This window comes from Lissotriton helveticus, chromosome 1_1, assembly GCF_964261635.1.
Source record: "Lissotriton helveticus chromosome 1_1, aLisHel1.1, whole genome shotgun sequence".
Taxonomy (NCBI): Eukaryota; Metazoa; Chordata; class Amphibia; order Caudata; family Salamandridae; genus Lissotriton; species Lissotriton helveticus.
In genome coordinates this window covers 1,872,260,337-1,872,288,060 of record NC_136057.1, presented here as the reverse complement: position 1 = coordinate 1,872,288,060, position 27,724 = coordinate 1,872,260,337, and the positions used below count along the sequence as shown (strand labels likewise).

Here is a 27,724-nt window from a genome sequence, read left to right as displayed (position 1 = left end):
CACCACGAGAGACGAAGGGACAGAACATAATCTGTTGATGTTTTTTTTAATAACCCTAAATAAATGATTAGCTTTCCTTTTTGTTGCCTGTCTAGAGTTAATATAAGGCCAATGTAGATTGAATATTTATGTGTACCAAGTGATGGTCTGTTGACTTCCAGACACTTCAAAGTGCTGATTTACATATAGTTTAACCCACTGCAGTTGTGTCAAGAGGGTAGGTTAGAGATGAGCATAATTCTAGTTCTGGTAACAGTCAATGCTATGCTAGTCATGGATTGGTAAAGTGGGACCTTTAGGGAAATGGCAGAGGATTGATAGAAGTAGAACAACAAAGGCCATTGGTGTGTAGTATGAGTTTGGATCTCCATTTAGCTTTTGTGATCACACTGGCTACTTTGAGCATAGCTCAGTGATCTTCTGCAATGTAATCTTTTCCTCAGAAAAAAATGTTCAGTATAGCTTTCTTCACTGTTGTAGCTTTGTACTCCTGGGAGATGCTGGTTGCCCTGTATAGATTTGTTTGATGTTAAGGTGCAAGGTGTTTTTTGTGGCATTGCCTCTTTTTTTTGGGGGGGGGGGGGGGGGAACCATCCGTAAGTTGACATCAGTGATGTCGATGTCACTGACCATGTCATGAGTCATGTAATATGTGACGTGATCAGCAATGCATTGCGGGGGCGCAAGTTATAGTTAGCTCAGCTAACTATAATGGCTGAATTTCTCTGGTTTTGTATGAGTAAAATGTCCGACTAACTAGAACATCTGTTAAACCTGTGGTTTTTTCAGTGAATATCTAAGGATTTGTAAATGGGAATTTCTAACTATGATGTCCCTGAAACCTGTGGTTTTTTCAGTGAATTTCTAAGGTTATTTAAATGCTAATTTCTAACTATAACGTCCATGAAACCTGTGGGTTTTTTTTCAGTAAATTTCTAAGGTTTTTTTAAATGCTAATTTCTAATTGCACCAACATAGGTAAGACATGTGCAAAAGAGGCAAGAGAGGTGCAGCAAGATTCCAGAGAAGTGTATAAAGAAGTAAGAACTGCAGGCAAAGGAAGAAAGGTGCAGAAAGAAGCAAGAGAGGCACAGAAAGAAGCAAGGGAGGTGCAGTAAGAAGCAAGAGAAGTGCAGAAAAAAGCAAGGAAGGAGCAGAAGGAGGAAGAAAGTTGCTGAAAGAAGCAAAGAAGGTGTAGAAAGGGGCAAGAGAGGTGCAGAAAGAGGCAAGAGAGGCACAGAAAGAGGAAGAAAGATGCAGAAAGAGACAAGAGAGGTGCAGAAAGAGGCAGGAGAGATGCAGAAAGAGTAAGAAAGGCATAGGAAGAGGAAATAGAGGTACAGAAAGAGGAAGACATGCAGAAAGAGGAAGAAAGATGAAAGAAGCAAGAGAAGTGCAGAAAGAAGCAAGAGAAGTGCAGAAAGAAGCAAGAGAAGTGGAGAAAGAAGCAAGAGATGCACAGAAAGAAGCAAGAGATGCACAGAAAGAAGCAAGAGATGCACAGAAAGAAGCAAGAGAAGTGCAGAAAGAAGCAAGAGAAGCGCAGAAAGAAGCAAGAGGCGCAGAATGAAGAAGAAAGGTGCAGAAAGAAGCAAGAGAGGTACAGAAAGAAGCAAGAGAGGTGCAGAAAGAGGCAAGAGATGTGCAGAAAGAGGCAAGAGAGGTGGCAAAAGATCTAGCAGGCGCAGAAAGAAGCAAGAGAAGGACATGAAGCAAGAGAAGTACAGAAAGAAGCAAGAGAGGTGCAGAAAGAGGAAGAAAGTTGCAGAAAGAAGCAAAGAAGGTGCAGAAAGGGGCACGAGAGGTGCAGAAAGAGGCAAGAGAGGGACAGACAAGGGCAAGAGGTACAGAAAGAGGAAGAACGGTGCAGAAAGAAGCACGAGCGGTGCAGAAAGGAGGCAGGAAAAGTGCAGAAGGAGGCAAGAGAGGTGCAGAGAGAGGCAACAGGTGCAGAAAGAAGCAGGAGAAGTGCAGAAAGAAGCAAAAGAGGTGCCGAAAGAAGCAAGAGAGGTCCAGAAAGAAGTTTGAGGTGCAGAAAGAGGCAAGAGAGGTGCAGAAAGAGGAAGAAAAGCGTAAAAAGATATAAGTGAGGTACATAAAGAGCAAAGAGAAGTGGAGAAAGGGGCAAGACAGGTGCAGTAAGGCAAGAGGTACAGAAAGAGGAATAAAGGTACAGAAATAGGCAATAGAAGTGCAGAAAGAGGCAAGTGAGGTGCAGTAAGAGGCAAATGGCGTGCAGAAAGAGGGAGAGAGGTGCAAATAGAAGCAAATGAGGTGCAGAAAGAGGAAGAGAAGCCCAGAAAGAAGCCAGAGAAAGGCAGAAAGAGGCAAGAGGGATGCAGAAAGAGGCGAGAGAGGTACAGAAAGAGAAAGAAAGGTGCAGAAAGGGGCAAGATTGGTGCAGAAAGAGGCAGGTGATGTACAGAAAGAAGCAAATGAGGTACAGAAAGAGGCAAGAGAGGTTCAAAAAGAGGAAGAAAGTTGCAGAAAGAGGCAAAAGAGGTGCAGAAAGAGCAAGAGAGGCCCAGAAAGAGGTAAGAGAGGTGCAGAAAGAGGCAAGAGAGGTGCATAAAGAGAAAAGAGGTGCAGAAAGAGGAGGAAGAAAGTCACAGAAAGAGGCACAGAAGGATGCAAGATAGGCGTAGATAGAGGATGGAGCAGTGCAGAGAGAGGAGAAAAGGCACAGAAAGAGGCAAGTAAGGTGCATAAAGAGGCAAGTGAGGTACAGGAGGAGGCAAGAGTGGCGCAGAAGGAAGGAAGAAAGGCACAGAAGGAGGGAAGAAAGGCTCAAACACAAGAGAGGTGCAGTAAGTGGCAAAAGAGGCGCAGAAAGAGGCAAGAGTTGCAGAAAGAAGCGAGAGAGGTGCAGAAAGAGGAAGAAAGAGCGAGAGAAGTGCAGAATGATGCGAGAGGTGCAGAAAGAGGAAAAGACGCAGAAAGAGCGCACATGAGGTGCAGAAAGAGGCAAGAGAAGTGCAGAAAGAGGCAAGAGGGATGCAGAAAGAGGCAAGAGGGATGCAGAAAGAGGCAAGAGGGATGCAGAAAGAGGCAAGAGAGGTGCAAAAAGATGCAAGTGAGGTGCAGAAAGAGGAAGAAAGGTGCAGAAAGATGCAAGATTGGTGCAGAAAGGCAAATGAGGTGCAGAAAGAGCCAGGTGAGGTACAGAAAGAAGCAAATGAGGTACAGAAAGAGGCGAGAGGTTCAAAAAGAGGAAGAACGTTGCAGAAAGAGGCAAAAGAGGTGCAGAAAGAGGCAAGAGAGGTGCATAAAGAGGGTCAGAGAGAGGAGGAAAGGCACAGAAAGAGGCAAGGAAGGTGCATAAAGAGGCAAGCAAGGTACAGGAGGAGGCCAGAGTGGTGCAGAAGGAAGGAAGAAAGGCACAGAAGGAAGGAAAAAAGGCTCAAAACAAGAGAGGTGCAGTAAGTGGCAAAAGAAGCGCAGAAAGGTAAGGGAGGCGCAGAAAGAGGCAAGAGAGTTGCAGAAAGAAGCGAGAGAGGTGCAGAAAGAGGAAGAAAGAGCAAGAGAAGTGCAGAATGATGCGAGAGGTGCAGAAAGAGGAAAAAGACGCAGAAAGAGCGCACATGAGGTGCAAAAAGAGGCAAGAGGGATGCAGAAAGAGGCAAGAGGGATGCAGAAAGAGGCAAGAGGGATGCAGAAAGAGGCAAGAGGGATGCAGAAAGAGGCAAGAGAGGTGCAGAAAGATGCAAGTGAGGTGCAGAAAGAGGAAGAAAGGTGCAGAAAGATGCAAGATTGGTGCATAAAGGCAAATGAGGTGCAGAAAGAGCCAGGTGAGGTACAGAAAGAAGCAAATGAGGTACAGAAAGAGGCAAGAGAGGTTCAAAAAGAGGAAGAAAGTTGCAGAAAGAGGCAAAAGAGGTGCAGAAAGAGCAAGAGAGGCCCAGAAAGAGGCAAGAGAGGTACAGAAAGAGGCAAGAGAGGCGCAGAAAGAGGCAAGAGAGTTGCAGAAAGAAGCGAGAGAGGTGCAGAAAGAGGAAGAAAGAGCAAGAGAAGTGCAGAATGATGCGAGAGGTGCAGAAAGAGGAAAAGACGCAGAAAGAGCGCACATGAGGTGCAGAAAGAGGCAAGAGAAGTGCAGAAAGAGGCAAGAGGGATGCAGAAAGAGGCAAGAGAGGTGCAGAAAGATGCAAGTGAGGTGCAGGAAGAAAGGTGCAGAAAGATGCAAGATTGGTGCAGAAAGGCAAATGAGGTGCAGAAAGAGCCAGGTGAGGTACAGAAAGAAGCAAATGAGGTACAGAAAGAGGCAAGAGAGGTTCAAAAAGAGGAAGAAAGTTGCAGAAAGAGGCAAAAGAGGTGCAGAAAGAGCAAGAGAGGCCCAGAAAGAGGCAAGAGAGGTGCAGAAAGAGGCAAGAGAGGTGCATAAAGAGGGTGCAGAGAGAGGAGGAAAGGCACAGAAAGAGGCAAGGAAGGTGCATAAAGAGGCAAGCGAGGTACAGGAGGAGGCCAGAGTGGTGCAGAAGGAAGGAAGAAAGGCACAGAAGGAGGGAAAAAAGGCTCAAAACAAGAGAGGTGCAGTAAGTGGCAAAAGAAGCGCAGAAAGGTAAGGGAGGCGCAGAAAGAGGCAAGAGAGTTGCAGAAAGAAGCGAGAGAGGTGCAGAAAGAGTAAGAAAGAGCAAGAGAAGTGCAGAATGATGCGAGAGGTGCAGAAAGAGGAAAAAGACGCAGAAAGAGCGCACATGAGGTGCAAAAAGAGAAGAGAAGTGCAGAAAAAGGAAAAAAGGTGCAGAAAGAAGCAAGAGAAATGCAGAAAGAGGCAAGAGAGGCTCAGAAACAAGCAAGAGAGATTTGTGCACCATTAGTACCAATTTAACGCCCAAATTTAGCAATAAGTAACACGTGACCATTCCAGCTTTGCAAAGGGCCTTCCACCACGCTGTAACAGATGTTGCTGCATTTTTGGTAACATTTGAGCATTTCAGCTAGAAACAAGGATTTTTTTCCAAATCTGCAGATTATGCGGCAGATGATGAATTATGTGGCAAATGCGGAAAATGTATAATTAAGTGAAAATCGGTGCTGTCGAACAGTCTCATAATTCTAGTGGCCCTCCTCATACCTAGGTCCAGACATGCTCCTCTGTGGTTGCTTCTTTTTTTGTGTCTTTTTGAGTTAATAGTTTAGCTTCTATGGGAACGAGGAAGGCTAAACCTGAGGTTACCACTCCACAACACAGACTACCATACCACATAATCACTCTCTATAACACATAATCCCACTTCACATAATTCCTATACACTAAATACCACATACTCTCTAGCCACATAATTTCACTGCACAACATACCACATAATTCCACTACAAAAAAATGCACACCCACTCAACTCCACAAAACATTACTAAAAAAAGTTGACATTTAAAACGCAAATAGCTCTAACAGTCGCAACTGGGAGATCTATTGCATTGCAAAAGCTTGTTTAACTAGTAATCGCGTTTGCGGAATGGTGGAGAAAGGGGTCTGGGCCTCCAACCAACGCTCAGGAATTCCGCTGCATAGGACTTACAGGAGGTACCAGGAGGTTATTCCTGGCTCTCAAAGTCCCTCAGGAGTAAAGTGGACTTCATCCCTCAACCAGTAGTGTACCAGGAGGCACGTTTGCAGTGTGGTGGAGGAAGAGGGTCGTGGCCTCCGAAGACCTCTTAGCAATCTCACTGTGTGGGTCTTACTGGGGGTAATAGGAGCGATATTTGACCCACAAGGACTACCTTGGGGGCCAACTACCTCTCCTATTACCTCCAGTAAGTCTCACACAGCAGGATTGCTAAGTTCTTCTAGCAGGCCATGCCCCCTTTGCCCACCACACTGCAAACGCGCTCCCTAGTGCGCTCTTGGATGGGGATTGAAGTCCCCATCGCTGCTGGGGGTCCCTAGGGGCGAAGTAGCCCTCCTGTTACCTCTAGTCTAGCTGGATTGCTTTGATGTAGTCCGAGGCCACTCCTCCTTTTTACACCACTCTGCAAATGCACCTCTTGGCGCACTGCTGCTTGGGGGATAAAGTCCACTTTAGTCCTGAAGTCCCCCGGATACAGGGGGACCTCATTGCCTCACCAGCAGAGATCCAAGAGGCATGTTTGATGAGTGTTGTAAAAAGGGGTGTGGCCTTGGACCACCTCTCAGCAATCCTATTGTGTGGGGCTTACTGGAGGTACCTGGTGGGCTAGTTGGCCCCTAAGGACCAACAGCAGCCACTGTGACTTCATCCCCCCAACATAGAGCACGCCAGGAGGCACATTTACAGTGTAGTACAGAGAGGGGGCAGTGTCTCCGACTAGTTGCCGGTTTCTTTTTATTTTTTTTATTTTAGGAAGGGGGGCTGTGTGGGCCTCCCGTCCCTTGACTCTTGGACCCTGGGGACCCCAACCCCTGGGGCCTGACACATTTTTTTTTTTTTTTAAATAAATTGAAAAGGTAGGGGAGTGCGCGGTCCCCCTCCTGAGACTGATTATGCCCCGGGGACCACATCGCCTGGGGCTAGGCCTTAGTTTATTTAAAAAAAAAAATTTTTTTAAGGGGAAGGGAGACGTGCGGCCCCCCCTTCCCTGGACCGGTTTTGGCCCTGGTGGCCCCATCACCCTGGGCCTGCCCTCTATTTTTCTTTTTAAAACCATTTTGGAGGGGGGGACGAACGCCCCCCCCTCCTTAGGCCTGTATTACCCCGGGAACCCCATCCCCCGGAGCATGACCAATCCATTATTTTTTAAATGGGTTAGGGGGCCTGCGCGGCCCCTCTACCTGGGCCATTTTGGGCCTCTGGGACCCCATCCCCTGGGGCTTGACCTCACTTTGGGTACTGCGGGGATAGCCCCAAGGCCCCCGCGGTTCCTGCCGGCTACCTGCCTCCTAAGGGAGCAGGGATTGCTTTATGGCAGAGGGAGCTGCTAACATGCAGCTCCCTTTGCCCAAAAGAAATTCTGCTTCGCTTAATTGAAGCTAGAGCTGTTTTCCTGCTCTCACTTCCATGAAGCGTAGCAGAAGTTTGCTATGGCATGGCGGGAGCAGTGCTTCCGCCATGCCATAGCAAACTGCAATGTCCCGGGGTGGGCATCCCAGGACATTGCTGGAGCCGGCACTGGGGGGTGGCGGTCCCCAGCGTCATTTTAATTAATGTATGCCCCAGGGAGGTGGTGGTCCTCGGGGCAGTGGGGGGGCCCGGGCCCCCCCACACTTCAATTTTATAGATAGCCCGGGCAGGTGGCGGTCCCCAGGGCAGCGTGGGGGCCACGCGGACAGCGCACTCAATCAATAAAGCCCCAGGGAGGTGGCAGACCCTGGGTAACTGTAGGGTGGGCAGCCCCCCCCCCCCCCCTTAAAAAAAAAAGAAAGCCTGGTCCACCCGGGGACTTAAAGAAAACAAAGCTCGGGAGTCAGCATTTCGTTTTTTAAAACATTTTCTGCCGGTTTCATGCACCCAGCGAGAACAATGCACATTTAAAAAAAAAAAAAAAGCTTTTTTTGGCCCTAGGGTCCCTGAGCAGGACTTGGGGGGGCAGGGTGTTTCTACTCTGCCTCCTTTTCTTGTTTGTAATCCTTTTTGTACCTTTTGTCTTGTGACTCGGTTCAACCGAGTCAAAAAATGGCTGCCAAGGTTTCGCAGAGCCTTCTCCTTCCTAGATATACAATTTGAAATTTCTTTACATTTCTCAGGAACTACTGAACTGATTTACACCATTTAACAAAAAGAACACTTTCTAAACCAAGAGCTACCTTTTTGCCAAATTTGGTGTAATTCCGTTCAGCAGTTCGGGCTGTAGCCTTCTCTAAAGTTTCCTATGAAAATTAACATGGAGAAAACGCGTTTTGGGACGCACCTTATTACTCGGTCCTCGCTTGACGAATTGCCCCGAAACTTTAAACACAGGACCTGAAGTGAGCGGGCCATTAGTTTTGAAACTGTCGCGAAGATTTGTCAAACGGCGCCAAATATATTGACAAATCAAAAAACGCTTTTGCTATGGAAACTAGGATATATATATATATATATATATATATATATATATATAACTTGCCCCCCCCCACATGCCCCCAGTAGTATGAACTGACCTCTCTGTACACACATACGCCCCTCCCTCTACACACATTTGTGAGCAGTTTGTACGGGCCTCCCTGTGAACACACGAGTGGTTTTTGCTAGCCTCTCCGTGTACTCTCTCTCCTCTCTCTCTCCCTCTCTTCTCTCTCTCTTCTCTCCAAGCCCCCTTCCTCCTTTTTTTAGGACTATACCCATGTTTCGCTATCTAGGGGCCCTGGTGACATTTACAAGCCAGAAGGCTGAGTAGTTTATTAAGGTCATCTGAATCATCGGTGGCAATATGCGACCACTTAACACAATATTGGTTATGTATTTTGTATATTACTTTATTTATTAATGGATTTTACCACTCTTTAGAAAGATTTAGAGCACGCGAGTGACATCCGTTTTATATTCATTGTGTGCACGAGACTGCAGACATATCTGTAAATGTTTTGAGATTATTTTTTTAATTGAGGATAGTGTGCTACGTATTATTATAAATAAAAAAATTATAAATAAACATTTAAATCCAATGTGCATTGCAAGGAAATTAAATACATGCACTCTAAAATATGCTTTTATGTAGAAGTACCTTAACACTATCTAGTAGGTTTAACAAGGCTTATACTAAGAAATAAAATGAGGTGCACTGTTAAACATGTTAGTTTTTACTGACAGGGTTTTTAGTTTACAATGTTTATCAATGATTCCTCCCCAGCAAGTGAAAATAGATACTTGCATCAAGACAGTGTCTGCAAGAATGAACTTGTAATGCGTGCTAATTAATCTTCTAACAGCAGCGCTACCATTGTGAATATGTTTTGTTTTATGCTAGCAGTCGAAGAAAAACAAATGCTGTCTGTCAAACTAAAAACCAACACACTGGAAGAGCTAAAAACACTTATTTGCTTTTAATTAAAAAATAGCGAAAGGAGTACTGCACATAGAAGGTGTAATTGTCCTTTCAACCGACCAGAGCTCTCGCTTAAGAAGCCAGTTGGAACCCGTAATGCTTAAATGCATTCCGTTTTGAACTGTTCTTATACTCTTTTCTCAGTGCAAATCTATGTAGCATAAACGTGTGACAGTAACTGTTGTTTCAACAAAACTATCTAATGACCAGGAGACAGGATCTTCTCACTGCGAGAATGTGAGAAGACCTTGAATCGAAAATAAGGATACTGCTGAATTGGTTATTTTCATACAATTAATTTCTTTTTGGAGGCTGAGTGCAGGAAGTGTGCAGATATACTACATCTCAAATATAATGGCGTATAGGCCTATGGAAATCATGAAACTTAGCTTGCATGGTAAAGCCGATGAACACTTGAGGTCAATATGAAAATTAAATTCAAATTTAAAGCTCACTCTAAAATCCTCGACCCCACCTTGATTCAGGGAATTGAGGGACTTCATTTTTGCTTTCAAATAAGCCCGCAGCTGTCCTTAGCGGGATTGGTGATCTACCGCCCACCTGGCAGTGAGGATCCTAATTTGTCTACTTTGATGGAGACAATTGTTCAGAGCTCCCTCCCTATCCTCACTTCATCGTGGTCGGAGATTTCAACATTCACATGGACAAATCGGACTGCGCCACGGCTGAGTTGCTGAGATCCACACTAATTACAGCCAACTTGAGACTGATTAATGAGGGCCCTACTCATAGAGCAGGCCACATGCTCGACCTAATTTTCTCCAATATTAATGACGTAAAGGCGGAGGCACCTCTGCCGTTAATTTGGTCAGACCACTCATTGATCCCTTTTACACTAAAAATAGTGATGGCTAGTCCTGTCTCTAGCAAATGTTCTTTTATGAAGAGACAATGGAAAAAGCTGGTCCCTGAGATCATGGGCCCGGTTTTGGCTCAGACTACCCCTTCTCTTACCTCAAATGCTAATTTAGACGCACAGCTACTTAATGAATGGGTTGGAAACATGGTAACTTCCATCGCTCCAGCTTCACGGGCAATATCTAAACGTGATTCCCCCTCCGCGCCCTGGTTTTCCCAGGATCTCAGAGCAGAGAAAGCAGCCTGCAAGAGACTGGAAAGACGTTGGAGAGCTAATTACGGGCTCCCAGAAAAAACTAACTATAAGGAAGCATCCAGAAAACTCAAAGTGACTAGAAAGGCAAAAAAGCAATTTTTCGCGGATTCAATCCAACAAGCAGATAATTCGAGCAAACAGATTTTTAAGATAGTTCAGTCCTTCTTCAAACCAACATGTATTGAGATGGAGGTCCTCCCGTCAAACACTCTATGCGAAAATATCTCAGAGTTCTTTGACCAAAAAATTAAACATGTCTATGAGTCCTTTGGACCGGAGGAAATCACAGTGAAAACGGATCTAGTCACAAAAGAGGGGACACTTGAACCCCTTCCTCAATTCCAAGCAATACCCCTGACAGCTGTCAAACAAGAACTAAACCGCTGCAAATCCGGCTCCCCGGACGATCCCTGCCCACCCAAACTTTGGAGCATGATAGCACACTTTGTGGCCCCCACACTTCAACAGATCTGGAACACGTCCATTAATTCTGGGACATTCCCAGCCGTTTGGAAACATGCAACTCTCCTCCCGTTAAGAAAAAAGCCCTACGGGGATCCTAAAGACCTCTGTAACCTACGCCCGATCTCCCTACTTGCAGCACCAGGCAAAATGCTCGAGAAAATAATACAGCGCCAGCTGAGCAAATTCATCGAGGACAACAAAATTCTTCACGAGACGCAATCAGGCTTTCGGCCTGGATTTAGCACAGAGACAGCATTAATTGAAGTGGCAGAGTCAATAAGGTGGTCGATGGATTCAGGAAATTCAGCAATGCTGGTACTCCTGGATCTGTCGGCCGCCTTCGACACGGTTGATCACGATAGACTCTTGATGAGACTGGCTGAGATAGGCATTCGTGACCAGGCACTGGATTGGATACAGTCGTATCTATCCCAAAGAACACAGAAGGTGGCGTTGGGTTCTGCTTCCTCAACACCTAAAGTTCTTAACTGTGGCGTCCCTCAAGGGTCGGCTCTCAGCCCCCTCTTATTCAACATCTATCTGGCCCCACTCTTTACGTTGATTGCCAATTGGGGTGTTAAAGCAATTTCCTATGCCGATGACACCCAATTGGTATTTCCGTATTCAGAGTCATCGGAGGAGTCCTTCTCGAGCTTTAAAGGGGTGTCTCCGAGATGTGGCTTGCTGGATGAATACGAATAAATAAAAACTCAACGCCAATAAAACAGAGGTGATCTTGTTTGGAAAGGGCCCGCCCCCACCCCCAGAGCTCTGGTGGCCTGCGGAAATTGGACAAGCCCCCTCGCCCAGCTCAACGGCAAAAAACCTGGGTGTGCGGTGGGACGACAGTATGTCTTTCTCCACGCACATCCAACAAGTGGTAGGCTGCTGTCTGAACAAACTGAGGAACCTTCGCAAGTTTCTGAGACTGCTACCAGAGAGCTGCCGAAAAACAGTAGTCCATGCCACAGTGACATCTAGGCTGGACTACGCCAATGGCCTCTACTTGGGCCTGCCTAAATATTTAATACAAAGACTCCAGCTAGTCCAAAATGCGGCTGCGAGACTGTTAATGAGAATTCCATTCAAGCATTCAGTCTCTCCGCATCTTCGTTCACTTCATTGGCTGCCAGTTGTCAGCAGAATCAAATTCAAGGCACTCACGCTGGCCTTCAGATCTCTGTTTGGCACCTGCCCAAAATATCTGAAAGCTCGGTTACCAAGATACCTCCAGGCCCGTACGCTACGCTCTAACTTCCGCGTTCTGCTTGCAGCCCCCAAAGTGAAAAGGGCGAGGTTGGGGGGTCGAACTTTTTCGGCAAATGTTGCGACATTGTGGAATATTTTGCCCCCAGAAATTCAGCACGCCCCGTCTGAAATCTGCTTCAAGCGACTACTAAAAACTTGGCTTTTTACCCAACCGTACTAGGCACTCTCACTTCAGTCCTTTTGGTTGATGGTGTTCTTGCAGCGCCGGGACACCTCCTAGTGAGGTAGCTGTTCGCGCTATACAAAATACCGTATTATTATTATTATTATTATTATTATGTAATATATTAGTGCCCACTGTGATGTATATGGGCAAGGAGGCGTTAATATATAAGGCAACAGGAATACATGGTTATGTTTAACTTTTTTTTATTTCTCTAAGGAAGCTAAGTAAATTAAATATATAGTATAATATATTTTCCTATTGCTGACCTTTTATAGAACATATTCTGAATATGGTGAGATGAGTGGATCAGGTGCAAGTCGGGACCTGTGATTCCTGTCAACGCTATTTAATCCTTAAAATAGGATGCCATAGTCTACCTGTTCATTCACTGCAGATAAGCCTGCTGTCTTCTTCCATGGTGATGAGAGCGGTTCTCTCTGATGTCAACTAATGCGGTTTCTTCGATTTTTGTCATGGGTTAGAAACTTCATTGGCAGTTGTGGAGAATATTGTATTGTTTCATGTGTTCCTGCAGTTGTTTTGTAAGTTCCTTTCAAGTGCTTAACTATTGTAGGTGTTACAAAATCGGCCGCTCATACTCTTGGGACTCAGGTCAAAGTGTTGGTTTCTTCAGAGATGCAGTTCTACAATTTGTAGAACTTCATTCAAACATCCTCCCTCTGCCCCTTTGCTTGGTAGTATGCAAAAAGAGGGATCCCAGTGTACTTGAAATATTTAAATTGACATAGGGAAGAAAACTTGAATCAAAACAATTTATACCAAAATTTCAAAGAGACTAAAGAAAAATTGATTTGATACCAATGTTATTTAATCACATTGGTGAAAGTACTTATTTACACATATGACTTTGCATGAGACCATCTCATAATTACTCGCATAAGCGGTGCCCAGGAGGGGGGGGAGAGTGCAAGGTAGTTAGTGATGGGTAGGGTATTTGGGACGTAGTGACAGTTAATCACAAACAATTCTGGTATAGACATGCTTATATACCAAATAGTCAACCTCTAAATATTAACCCCTTCCATGCTCATGACGAGCTCAGCTCATCATGAGGCACGGTGCTCGTGTGCTCATGACGAGCTGAGCTCATCATGACCACACCCGTTTTAATTGTGGTCCAGCACAGGAGGGGAATCTTGCACGCAGCGATGTGGTTAAAGACATGATGCCATTTAACACACATAAAGTCACAGTTAATAAATCCCTGTTGAACGGTTGTTGGCAGATTTTCTAAAGTCGACGTTTTGACCCCTTGTCCGTAGGTGTTTTTACCCTTACTGTTGGGGTCTTCATCAGGACTAGTGTGGTGTGAGAGGGGAGGTGGGCACCTAAAGAGAAAGGGCGGTGTTTAAAAAACAGACTTGAAGAGAAAGATTAAACAGAAATCCCAGGAAACTGGGCGGAACTACTTATTTTTACCATGAGTGCAGTGACGGGGTGGGGCAACTCTCAGAGTCCAGCTGTTGGGAGAAGAGGGGGCTCCAAGGCTCTCCAAAATTTGCGGTAAGTAGAAAGGAGACGTCACCTAGATGATAAAGGTAACTATTAGCCAGGGGCAAAGGCACTCAGTAGAAAAGGATTTTTTAATCTTGATTTGCCCTGGTGCACTTACTATTTGTGCGACAGAAAACTGCAAAGCGGCATTGGCGATGCAGTGGTCCTTCTTAATTGGACATTAGAATCTCATTCATTGGGGTAATTATTGGAGACCGGAATCAATACAGGGAGATGACCAGATTCAATCGGAAGAGGAGCATAAAACCAGTCAACGATTAACCCGTATAACAAATCTCAAATTAATGCAGCATGTGGATGAACACTACGCGGAACATCCAGAAAAGTCTATCAAGTGATTGTTAACAAAGTCTAGCCGACAGTGGACAGCGTCAATATAAACCGACAGTTAATAATCAGTGTGCGGGCGCGCTTACTGGGACTCAGGTCGATAGACTAAGCCTATGCTGTCACAGAGCAGCCAGGCGTCATGGGGATTTAGGAATGTGAGATTATTTTGAAGGCCATCATAACAAAAATCCTCGCAATGAAAACCTGAGCGGAACCCCACGGGGTGTTGGTATCTCCTCGGCCTACAAGGGTTGGAAGGTGCACAAGTAGGATTCCAAAGAAGGAAGGCAGATTCCGGGCAGGAGAAGTTTGTTTTATTATGTTCTCTGCAACTTTTTTTAATAATTTTGGTTCTGATAAAAGATTAAATGTTTTTTCAGTGTTGTGGGGTAGCAAAAGGTGTTTTTTCTCCTACCTTCTTGGTAAGTTAGCCTAAGGAACATGTTAAATATTACATCTCAGTTGGTTGTCTTGTGGTTCGCATGGTACTTTTTTACCCTCTTTATTAATTTGTAATACATGTCTTGTACTTCTTCCTTTGACTCTTGTTTACATCAGTGTTCTAGTGTTGTCATATAGATTCAAGGCTTTTCCTGTCCACTTCAGGCCTGTTATGCTCTTTTTCTTTATGAGGGCTGTTTTCCAGACTGTACAGCTTCTTTATAATCCTCATCATGCCATGTATATTTTGGTATTCTTTGCAGACTGTCATATGTGTCCTAAGATTTTGCAGTTTTATCAACATTGAATTGTACTATCTAGGGACATGGGGCGTATTATGTTTGAAAGCTGAAAGGTAGTCAGGGGTCAGATGAAGTTTAGAGTTGTACCACAAGGTTGGCTATTTCTTTATTTGAAACATGTGCTCAATTGGTTATCCTCAAGGTATGAGGAGGCCATCTGAAACCTGATGGCAGCAGTAGCTGTCTTTGCTGAATAGTGGGTGGTTGGGAAAGGCCTTGTCAATTAGTGGTATGATGGTGGCCTCATAACCTAGACACTTTAGTGGGGAAAGAGGAGAGATGCTGCCCTTGGAAATTCAACGGGGTCCTTTTGTTGCAGAGAACTGTTGATTAGTCCCGGAATACTCTCATTTGGTGAATGGCAGGGATATGGGGTGGGCAAGCCTTTTTGTCTCTGGTCCTTCTCACTGTCAGATGTGATTGTCATAGCTTGGTACAGAATGCTTATACTACTTTGTGCCTCTGTTGCGGGTGCTGCTACCTCGAGGTGACCCTGCTGTGAGGAGCATCACTCTAGATCATGGGTCTCTATCCTTTTCTGTGTGTATTGAGAGCTACTTCTGATTAGTGAAAATCATTGTGAGCTAATAAAGCCAAGCAACTTGTGCGTTGTTACCAAACAGCCCACACCCAGTTTCATTGACTTTAAGCCTAATGTCCAATGATCCACATGCTCCTTCCATCATCCCCTTTTGTATCCCCATGGTTTGATAAACATGCTTAGACTAGGGGCAATATGACAGGGCTGCCATGTGTCAATGAGAGCTTGTTCTGTGGAGATATAGGAACATGTGTGTATGAATAGGATATATGTGTATGGGTGACTGAGAGACTGTGCCATATATACTTGTGGCACAGGGCATACCTTTCACCATATGTGATACCATTACATGAATACCACAAACCTACCTTTTGTTTTTGAATGAGAGAAAGATGAATTGGAAAAAACGTTCCATAATATGTAACACTTTTCTACACTTGAATTTCTCCCACTTAAAAAGGCCAGTATGTTTCAGTTATAAATATTTATTATTTAATTATAAATATGGGGCGCCACTGGGAGCAAGATGCCTGCTTTGTATAAAGACTACGCTGTGAAATAGAAGAAAATTCAAATGAAGAGGTTAACTCTTAATTTTAATGTTCTTCCATTTAAAAGCATTCAGAAACATTTTTGGTCCCACCCTCCATTATTGAGTTGACATCATCTTTTATTTAAGACTTAAATAGATCAGCCTTCCAGTTCTTCACCTCTGTGTCCCACCCTGGGTGATAAAGCAGTCAGCACTGATCATTAGCAGGCTCTGCTGTCTGCAGCTGAAAAAGACTGCCTAAAATAAACACAAGCTTCCTTAACTTTAAAAGGGAAAATTCAACACAAAGATAAAATAAACTAAAGTGATCCGGCCTCATTTTAAAAATGAACTCAAGACTGTGAGCTACTTTGGTGTCAATGAGCTGACGATAGATACTGATCAACTGGTTGTAGATGCTATAGATAAAGGCTGAGTCTGGTGAACTACCTGAGAAGGATACAGGAAAGAAGAAACCGCCCTCACAGGTTCTGGACGACAGACTGAGAACACACATCCTTTGTCTTCTATTCCTGTAATAAAGCGGAATCTGTTGACCCACTTGTTGCTCCATGTCCAAGTTCTCTTCAGTCTAGATGGGAGTGGTCTACGGAGCGCTACTGCGAGACCATGGCTGGTATCTGCCAGACAGCAGGCTCCCCGGAGGTGAGGAGGACATCACCTGGATTCTGACCTGGAAGTAGAATTGTTTCTCGTCCAGGAACACTTGGAGAGGTCAGCTCTGAGGAGAGGAGTGGACTTCTGTTGTGGGCAGGGACTCTGGTGCTTTGGATCCTTCGAACAGAGACTCGTGAATGTATGACTGGCGTGCCCTGTGCGCTGAGCTGGTCACTGTCATCGTATCAGAAGATTTGTGGAATCACTGAAGTGTACCTGAACGATTCGCTCCATCAACCATACTGTCACGTATGTGGTACTTGCTCCACAGTGTGCTTGGCAGCCAGCACCACTGAAAAGGAGCCACGATTAAGCCTATGGCAGTGCCCACGAATGCCCAAACGGACAGCTATAGTGGCTAGCCCTGTGGCACTTGTAAATCATGTGCCCATGTGTACTACAATGTGTGAAAGGAGCTGCTGCCTCAAGGCACTTGCCAGAGTCTGCCAATGCAGACTACAATGCATGGAAGTCGCTGCTGCCTCAAGGCACTTGCCGCTATGTTCCCAAAGTGGCTGTGCATCGCTGAGACTCTGAAAGAAGTACACCTGATCAGAACTCAACTGTTGCAGAGCTTGGAAGCAGTGCAGCAGCTATTCCCGGACCTGCGCAGGAAGCCGACTGCCTCAACAAGGGAGGGATCAAGCCCTCACTGGACCTACTCACCTAGTCTCAAGAAGAGACTGACACAACATATGGACCCATCCTCTAGCAATAACTGAGTGCCACAATGAGGACCTCTGCCAGAGGAAAGCTGGCTGCCGCATCCAGACACTGTTGCAGCCCGCGTCTGCATCTAGTAGGAACACAGCTGCATCATGCACCTACTTCTATGTACATAATTCCCAGACTGCGGGAAAGCCAGAACTTGGGAGTGGGAGGCAAGTCGTAGCGCGAACCTTGAATGACGGTGAGATGAACATTGAGAGACAGAGGGCTGTTAATGCCTATCAGACGAGATAGAGGAGTACTGCACCTGTGCTAAAGCCCACACCAGAGTAGACTCAGGTTAAGGTTGGGAGGGCACCTTTAACTGGGGGCATGACCCTGAACCAGAGAGTCAGATTACCTTATACGTTTGTGTAGTATTATGTTTTACTGTGTATTAAAGTACTTATTTATCTCTTTACAAAGATAAGCACTAAGCATCAAGCTGTTTTGTATCTGTTCAAACTTTCTTTAGTCTTCCTCACCTAACCTCCTTGAGAAGCCTGTGACTCCTCACCATTGCTGTCACTGAGACTCAAGTGCTGATAGGGTTGTACTTAGACCAGTTTCCAGAGCCATAGTTGGGACAGATCCTGGGGCATCATAGGCAAATGACCCCAGGCCATACAACTGTGGCCCAGTAGCCCCTGCTTGCCCTATAGCCCTCCTAACATGGTCATTGGGTTCCTTGTACGATAAAGGTTCCCAGTCCCTTACATAAAGTACTGATAGGCCCTCCTAGAGTGAGGGTCGAAGTGGGTTTCTTCACGCTGTTGATAGTTGTGCTGCAGATGATGCATAGGGTCAGTTCTTATGACCAGCACGTTTTGATGTATGTGTAGCTTAACAACTGTCACACTTAAAATGAGAATTCGCTGTCCTGCTTGTTTACAGTTATTCACTACCCATCCACAGAATGTTCCAGCCACAGTGTGGATACATAAGCTACCGCACCGGGTCTGGTGGCTCAGTGGACTAAAGCAGCCTCTGCAGGGACCTGTGTTCGACCTTATGGTCACAGGTTCAAATCCCGGCGGGTCCACTCAGCCTTTCATCCATTTGAGGTCGATAAAATGAGTACCATTGAGTTGGGTAACAATAAACATCTGTTATGCAGCGCCAGGGCACCCTTGGGTAATCGTGCGCTTTACAAATACACCTGTTATGTTATGTTTTTTGAGACGTTCATTTTTCTCCAGAGACATCTGTGCTTTCTTCCTCTAGAATCGTTGCTTAGAAAAGTTTATTTTTCGTGTGTCTGTTGTGAAAAGTTCACTGCCTATTGCTGTTTTCCTTGCACGGTGGAGCTGCATCCAGTTTGTTTTTGTCATGTTTGTTAAATATTTTTTTCCCCCCTTGCAGCCCCATCTGCTTTGATATGATCGAAGAAGCCTACATGACAAAGTGCGGGCATAGCTTCTGGTAAGACTTGTCCAGATGCTCCTTTTGGGTAGTAATCAAAGTACGTGCATGTTACTGTGTGGAACCACCTGAGTGTGGTGATGGTAATTGTGTTTGTATGAGAGGGCACAAAGTATCTCCCTCTCTCCTTAACACAATTACCTAGATTTTGATCTCCTTATGCTGTGTGACTGTCAAGGTTCCCTTAGTATGGTGATGGTGACTGGCTTTACCATAGAAACATCCCAAAACCTGTAAGTCGCAGTGGTGCTTACTGTTGTACTTGTGGATTTCAAGAACAAAGAGTACTATATGTTTTACATAGGCTTGGGTATTTTGGGTGAATGATGGACACAACACATTGTTTCCTTATTTACTATTAACCATCGCAGAGTGACACTGTACCGGTGTGTGGACAACATGAGACACCGTTTCCTGCCAGTTTCTCTGTGACATAGGCGTTATTCTTTGACTGCCTCCTAGATTAATTGCACCACATCTCTTTACTTGAGCTTGTGCCACCCTAGTCTCCCTTCCTATATTTTGAAATGTATTGTTTCTAAATTACCCTGGCTTTGACTCATGAGTTACTTTATCCAGACTCCCACTTATTTTGGCATTGGTTTTGATCTAGTCGTTCAGTGAGCTATTTGATCCTTGCATATTTAATATTGTTTCTGACTGAAGCAGTAGCGGCTGGTGTTGTGGAAGAGTGGGGGAGAATGGGGTGGGGTTTGAGGGCAGGCTGGAGCACATTTAAAAAAAAATACATGTGCAGCTGGCTGCGTTGCTCTCTTCTGCTACTCTTCTCGCAGGCACAGCCTCTCAGAGTGTACTGCAGCCAATCCTGACACTGCTCTCATGTCATGAGAGCAGCGTCAGATTGGCCTGAGCGCTCTGAATTTTCACTCCCAGTGAGAGTGGGAGCCTTTGCTTTGCTGTCTCCAGCCTAGCAGCAAAGCTTGGTTTGGAGACATCTTCAGTGCGCACACTGGTTTGGCCAGCCTGAGACGGCCAGCCAAACTGTCATGCGCACTGACAATAGTGCCCACCAGTCCTCTTGCAGCCTGTCATTCCTCATGACCCCGCCCCAACGACTTGTCAGGAAATGAAAAAGAAAATGTGTTTGTTAGCATTTTATTTTTCCTTTCCTGACGTTTTGAGGAAGGTGGCAGTGGGGGTGACGCTCCTCCCGCATAGCGGAAGAGCCGCTGCTGAATAGATACCATGGTAAACGTCTGAACTGGTTTATACTCAGAATATGGGGAATACAATTGTAATAGTGTCCCTTTGCTGTGATTGGGGCCATCCTAGAAGTTTGAGAGCAGTGTGAGATGTTGCCATGCATAGATTGCTTCTGTAATCTACAAAGTCAATTTCTCTGTTAGTATACTTTCCACGCCTTGTAAGCTTGCACTGCTTCATGTTCCTCTTGCTGTTTAAAGTATATTAACTGTTATTTTTTTCGATTGCAGTTACAAGTGCATTCATCAGAGTCTGGAGGACAATAATCGATGTCCCAAATGTAACTATGTAATCGATAACATTGATCATCTGTACCCTAATTTCTTAGGTGAGTTTTTGTAGCTTGCATGTTGCTCTCTTGAAAAATGGTCGAGACATCTGCATTACAAAGAGTTAATGGCCTAAGTATGTTTAATGTAGAAGGCTTCTTGGCCCACCTTAACATCTGTCAACTAGGCGAAGGTTCTACATAGTCGTGTATCAGGCAGTGGGCTATGGTCAGACCAATATTTGAATTCCATGTTTGGGGATGCAAACCCAACCAAGATGGGGTTCTCGTCTACTTTGTTGCCTTGCCATTCTAAAACCTTGCTTGCAGAAAAGTTATTTGACTCCTGTCCAAGAAAGAAGATGGTGCTCTGAAATTATAAATTTGAAGGTGATTCTCGTCCAGTTTTGACTGGCCTGTGGGGTAGTAACTCCACCTCCTAAAAACCTTTCAGAATTGTTATGGCTTGTCATAGTTGACCAAGAACTGATCATGGTTTCTGTTCCTCCAGTTCCCCTCATACTGTCCCTGCTTTCAGAAAATGCTTTATCATACGACAAAGTCGCAATGGGAGTGTGGTATCCTTCTCTATGTTTACTTCTACACTTACCCTGTCTAGAATGTTATTCGTAGAATCTGATGATGTAGTCATGTTATGGTTCTAATCTGAACTAGATTGTGTCAGTTGCTGCCTGCCCATCTCAGCTGTGGATGAGATCCTTACTTCCTTTAATGAGAATAAAGAAACCTGTTTATCAACCTACTATTGAATTGTACTTCTTCACATTGGCGACGAGGGCGGGATGCTGGTGAAGGTTCCCTTCTACAATCAACTTTATCTTCATAAAGGAAATTTTCACTTAAACAGAAAACATCACTGAAAAGGATCTCAACACCAAGCCTCTACTCAAGGTATTTCTAGCACATATTGACTCTAAAGCCTGGCAGCGTTACAAGACTTTGTTTAATTGCGCCATTTTGGCTTATTTTGGCTTATTTTAGACATTCGCCTGAGGCTTGATGCTATCTGTCTGCTCTTCATATAATTTTAAAGCAGCAGACTTCTTCAAGTACTTTCTCTATTCTTGTGCCTGCCTCTTTGCATTTATTACAATTTGCTCGTTTATTTATAAACTGAAGCGGTAATTCACAGACTCTCTAACTAAAGTGCTAGTACACTAACTCTTTAATAATGCGCTGGGCTGTTCGTAGGAGTGAAGTGCTGGACTGTTCATTGGAGTGAAGCGTGATGCCTGCCGTCTATAACGCTTTATACTCGATGCGTGTAATTTTTTAAATACTGGATTGAGACACTTGCTGCATACAGTGCCTTCCCACCGTCTCTCTGTTTCAACGCAAATACGGTTGGGGCCCTCTGGATGTTCTCTCTTGCTCTCAGCCTATGTACTGTTTGAAAATAAATACCGACATCTGCGCGCCTTCACGCTCCATCGCTGCATCTGCACGCCCTCACGCTCCATCGCTCCATTACCGGCTTCTCCTTCGTTCTCTGACACGCAGTGACGCTTCTACATACGCGCGTCATAGACGTCTCAAGTCACCTTGCTTTTCATTTGCCACGCTTCAGACGTCGATGCGTCTGACATCACAGTGAGCCTCGTTCCTTAGCAACGTTGATCTTCCGTGACAACAGGATTATCGAGTGTTTCTTCACCGGCGCTTTAGTGACTGCGCTTCTACTCCTGGGCAATTGGATTTCAGCAAATCTTTCACGGGCAGTGTATGCTTCAACCAAAGAGGTAATAGCGAAAAGTAAAGAAACAATAGCGTTTAAAAAAAAAAAAAAAAAAAAAAAGTTTACTGCTACAGACTTAAAGACACCTACAAGTCTCTCTGAAACATTGGTTCTGACACAATCAACTTCCTCTGCGCTGACACACTCAGCTTATTCCATGTGTGTTACCTGCACTGACACACTCAGCTTCTTCTATGTGTGTTACCTCAGCTGTCATACTCAGCTTCTTCTGCGCTGACACACTCAGCTTCTTCTAGGTATATTGCCTTCACTGTCATTTAATGCATTTCTTCATGTTCAATTGTTTCTTTTACAGTCTCTGCTACTAATAATTTTCATTTGCAGGGTATGGTTACATTTAATATTTAAGTCTATTTGAATGGACGTCATCTTGTTTGCATAGTAGGTTTACATTTGATATTTGTGACTTATTAATACTTAAGTTGACGTCACCTTATTTTGCATAATATACTTGTTCCTCTTTTAGCTTTATATTTTATTTAATTGCCAAAGTTATGCAGAACGTCACAGCCGCACCCTTCTTCCTTTCAAAACCAGGGGATCCACCTATTCGCTGGTCTAAATGGAAAAAGGTAATTTTAAATTATGCTAGAGTATGTGGCACTTCTCTTTCTGCGGAGAGAAAATCTGCGCTACTAATGCACTGCTTAGGCTCTGAAGGACAAGATGTATTTGAGCATTTGCCTGAGTTAACTACTGAAGAGGCTAATAATTTAAATGAATTCGAAGTTAACCTTAAAAAGCTAGACAAGCACTATCTACCAAAAGTGAGTACCATTTTAGAAAAGTACCACTTTGGCAGACGCATGCAGAAAGAAGAAGAGTCAATTGAAACTTATGTCACGGCTTTGCGAAAGTTAGCTGCCACTTGCAAATTTGATGGTTCCTTAGAGGAAAGGCTACGTGACCAATTCATGCTAGGTTGTTGCTTAGAAAAAGTTAAGGACGAACTGTGGCAGAAAGATGATCCTAACTTAGACGAAGTAATTGCTATAGCCAAAAGACTAGAACACTCGGATGCATGTGTGAAAGTTTTTAAAAAACAGAAGGAGATCTCGGAGGAAAAGGTTTTTGTGGTTAATAAAAACAAATATACAAAGAGATCAGACCCGAGATCAACTTCCAAAACCTCAAAGAAGGGGTACAGTACGCCTTCTTCTTCTTCTCATGAATTTTCAAGAGCCTCTACCAATTCTAAGTTAAAGTGTTTCCGATGCAATGCCTTTGATCATTTAGCTAACGATAGGTCATGTCCTGCCTTGTCTTCTAAATGCAATAATTGTGGTAAAGTAGGACATTTCTCTAAAGCTTGCAGGTCTCAAGTAATCAAAACAAAAAAAAAAGTTAAGGAGGTATTGGTTGAGGATGACTCTGACTCTGATTCTGATGAATTACTTTGTGAGGAAATTTCTATATTTGATGATGACTGGAATCCTGATTCCGACTGTGCGGAGGTATCCTTATCCGAAAGAAAAAAATGTAAGGGTGCCATTGATGTAGTTTACATTAATAAGTGTGAAGTCAAAATGTTATTTGATTCAGGGGCAAAGATTACCTTAATTCCGGAAACTTTCTTTGATGAAAATCTGTTGGGTAAAGTGAAAGTTTTTAAACCTGACATAAGGCCATTGGCCTATGGTAGAAAGCCCATAAAAATTGTAGGTTACTTCATTGGTCATATCGACTACAAAGGACGACTCACTGCAGGTAAAATCTACATCTCATGTAGGGGTGACAGCATTTTAAGTTGGTTTCATCAGGCAGATTTACGTCTTGCCTTATTTCCGGGTGAGGACCCTTGCATTGTGTTAAGGGATATAGTGTCTCACGGTGGGGGGAATTCTTCTTCCTTAAAAGTTATGACTCCATCTACATCTGGTTGTAATAAGGTCTCAATTCAAAAATCTCCTGATGTATGTAAGGATGTTGGGTTGTCAGTTCAAAAATCCTCTGTGGTGTGTAAGGATGTTGGATCTTTTCCTGATTGGCGTAAGCTGTTTGAGAGAGTTTTTAGTGACAAACTTGGTTGTCTCACTGGGTATGTTCATAACATTGTCTTAAAGACAGATGCTATTCCGGTGGCATGTAAAGTGCGTAATGTTCCTTTGGCCATGCAAGAACCGATGCGGTTAGAATTGGATAAACTGTTAAATGATGGGATCATTGTTAAGACTGAAGCGAGTGAATGGGTTTCGCCAGTCGTCTTAGCTCGTAAACCCTCAGGCGAGATTCGTTTTTGTGTGGACCTCAGGGCTCTCAATAGGGAGGTCGTGGCAGATAGATACCCTCTTCCTAATATTAACACCATGTTGACTCAGTTAGGGGACGCCTGTATGTTCTCCACTCTTGACTTGAGAGCTGCATACCATCAGGTGAGGATTGATGAAACTTCCATGGGTTTCACTACTTTCATCACGCCTTTAGGAACATTTAAATTTACTCGCCTGCCTTTCGGTTTAATATCTGCAGCTTCCGTTTTTCAGCGAGTGATGGAAGATGTATTGAGAGGTATTACGGGAGTCAAAATTTATCAGGATGACGTACTCGTCTTTGGCTCATCACAGGAAGAACATGATTTAAGAGTTAGGTCTGTCTTGGAACGATTTGAAGGCAGGGGTTTGACTTTGAGAGAAAATAAATGTAGATTTAATTTAACTGAAATTGACTATCTGGGTCATTGCTTGACTCCCGATGGAGTTAAACCTAAGGATAAGTTGGTGAAGACCATACATAGCTTGCCTACGCCAAAGTCTAGGGAGGAGTTAGTCACCTTTTTAGGTATGGCGGAATATTATAATAAATTCATACCACACTTCGCCAATAAAACCTCCAACATGAGGGCCTTGTTAAAAAAAGGTGTGAAATTTTCGTGGTCTCAGGTTTGTCAAAAGGAATATGAACTTGTTAAACAAGATCTAAGTCTGGCTCCCTCATTACGTAGCTTTGATGTTGACAATAGTTCTATTTTGGTCACAGATGCTAGTTCCCGTGGGTTAGGTGCCGTGCTTAAACAAGTGAGAGATGGGAAAGAAGTTACCATCTTGTTCTTGTCAAGGTCTTTAGTTGGTCCAGAATTGTCATACTCAGTGATTGAAAAGGAGGCGCTTTGTATCTATTGGGCCATCAAGAAATTGAAGAAGTTCTTGTGGGGTAATGCTTTCGTAGTCCACACTGATCATAAGCCACTGAAGGAGGTTTTTTTATAAGAAGGGTCTAGATGCCATTTCCTCACGTATTTGTAAATGGGTTATTGCTCTCCAGGAATTCGAATTTGAAGTGAAGTACTTACCGGGGGTTAACAATAAGGTTGCTGATTGTCTCTCTAGGTTGGTAGTGGAGCAAAGTAATCAGATTGATGAATCATCTGAGGATTCATGGGAGATTGATGAGTTTAAGGTGTGTGAGGTTGTAGAAGGAGTTGTTCAGGAGTGTGATTGGAGGGAGGCAATATGTGCGGATCCCGAGTTACAAGAGGTCTGTAAGTTGGTGAGTGATGGTTGGCCATGTCTCAAGAATCTGAGCGATGGTGCCAAGAGATATTGGAACGTCAAAGATGAGTTATCTTTGAAGGATGGTTTGTTGTGGAGAGGCACTCGACTCATACCACCTTCTTTGATCAGGGAAAAAATTCTTCTCTTGGCTCACCAAGGTCATCAAGGTATTTCCAAAACTAAAGAAAGGATACGTTTGCACTTCTGGTGGCCGGGTATTGACCTTCTTGTGGAGCGTATGATTCGTGATTGCATGGAATGCAACTCCTCTGATAAGGTTTGTAAAACAAGAACACAACCAATGGTTATTAGGGATGTCCCTGTGCGTTGCTGGCAAGATGTCGCTTTGGACATCCTAGGTCCTATTTCTTCAGGGAGCAACTCTCAACGGTATGTATTGGTCATAGTGGACATGTTCTCTCGTTGGCCAGAGATAAAAATCACTCAAAACATTGAGACTAAAGATGTAGTCAAGTTTTTACGTGAGGTGTTCAGTAGGGAGGGGTTTCCTGAAACCATCCTTACTGATAACGGGGTACAGTTGGTTTCAAAAGAGATGGAGGATTTTTTAGCTAGTAAAGGGATTAAACACAAGCGTTGTTCACTTTACCATCCAGAAAGTAACGGTATTGTGGAAAGGTTTAACCGGGTCCTTAAAGAATCCATTCAGATTTCTAAAGACCAGGGTTCTGATTGGAAGGATAATCTGATGGAGAGAGTCATGATCTATAGAATTACGCCACATTCCTCCACAGGTGAGGTACCTTTTGTACTTTTTCGTGGTCGCACTCCAAACACATCTTTATTTCAAACTTGGATGAGGAATTTGGGGGTAGAAACTAGGACTTTCAACGAGGATCATGTACTGAAGCAGAAGGTGAAATCTGAGATGCGAAAAGAGAACTTTGATAGCAGACATGCTGTCTCTCCCACCAAGGTTTGTGTTGGTGATCAGGTGAGGGTTCGTCTTCCACTCAGATCCTCGGGTCCTAAGTTTTCATCTCCTTTTGTTGTTTCAAAGTTGTTTCGCAATGCTGTTAAGTTGAATGATGGGAGGATCTGGAATTTGAATCGCATTGCTCCCTCTTTAGGTTTGACACGGAAGCAAGCTACGAACGGCAACTTGGCCAAGAAATGTGTACATCCCAAATCTGATATAGTGTCAAATGTTCCCATCAGGAAAAGTATGCGTGTGTGTCATGTTCCTAATGCCCTAAATGATTATATTTTGAAATAGTTTTGATTGTCTTTTTTGTGTTCAGGGGAAGGTGTGTGGTATCCTTCTCTATGTTTACTTCTACACTTACCCTGTCTAGAATGTTATTCGTAGAATCTGATGATGTAGTCATGTTATGGTTCTAATCTGAACTAGATTGTGTCAGTTGCTGCCTGCCCATCTCAGCTGTGGATGAGATCCTTACTTCCTTTAATGAGAATAAAGAAACCTGTTTATCAACCTACTATTGAATTGTACTTCTTCACAGGGAGTCAATAAAAAAGGGCGGATAATTCTATAAATAACACGTAAACACACTTTCTTATATTCAAGAGTTTATATCCCATGCATAATATCTACATCTAATAACTTCCAATCTACATGCTGGTTTTCCTTATTGGTTCTTATGTGTTTCACTTGCGCCATTTAATCACCTCTTGCACAAGCACTACGTGTTCACTTCGCACTCAAAACACTTTAAAATTCTTTGATGCTGTCAACAGTTCTTAGTACAATAAATAGTTAAGTAAAAACTTTTTTCTTGATATAAGCTCTTGAATATAAGAAAGTGTGATTGTGTGTTATTTATAGAATTAATTTACTATTCTAAATTATCCCCCCTTTTTATTGACTCCCATTGAGACTTTGTGGTATAATATTGTACTTACCCAGGTCTCAACTAGGGTTATGGGTTTTTCTCTTGTTGTTTATTCAGAAAATGCTTGACAAGACTGGATTTCATATGACGTGGACAGAAATCACATTGTGGGTGCTCTGTATCATTAATGTTCTTGATGGACTGCAGGGTTGCCTTGGAAACCTTATGGCAGCAGAAATGGACTCTGGGGCAAGTGTGGAAGGGATGTCCCCAGTCCGGGATAGGGCAGTGTTGAATAACTGTGCAATTGACAAAAGCATCCTGTTGAGATTGTGAGTGGAATTGTATGCCTTTATCCCCCATATTCTATATATATATTTTTTTTCCCATGGCAGTTAGACAGGGTGTGGGTACCTGTTAGTAGGTTGGGCGGTAAACCAAAATATGCTGATTTAAAGGATGCATAGCAGCATTTATTTGCAATTTTAAAATACACCTAAAATAGAAACCAACTGCTTCACTCCAGGTGCTTGTGATGGTCTCTTACGATTTGGTTATTGTTCGTAGGCATGACCTGCTTGTTCATTAAGTAAAGGTCTATAGCTAGTTAGGTCAAGGAATTGACAACAACCGTTCTAGGTCCCTCCACAATAAGCAACCACTAGTTGACGTCAATCAAGTCATC

At 43.9% G+C, this 27,724-nt stretch overlaps 1 protein-coding gene across 1 annotated transcript in view; it reads left to right on the top strand.

Annotated features, from left to right (window-relative positions):
- COP1 (COP1 E3 ubiquitin ligase) overlaps positions 1-27,724 on the top strand; it is a 922,999-nt gene that overhangs the window by 137,451 nt on the left and 757,824 nt on the right. The window contains exons 2-3 of the mRNA XM_078642019.1: positions 18,406-18,465; positions 19,920-20,017. Of these exons, the coding sequence (XP_078498145.1) occupies positions 18,406-18,465; positions 19,920-20,017 (158 nt within the window). The remainder of the gene's footprint in view (positions 1-18,405; positions 18,466-19,919; positions 20,018-27,724) is intronic.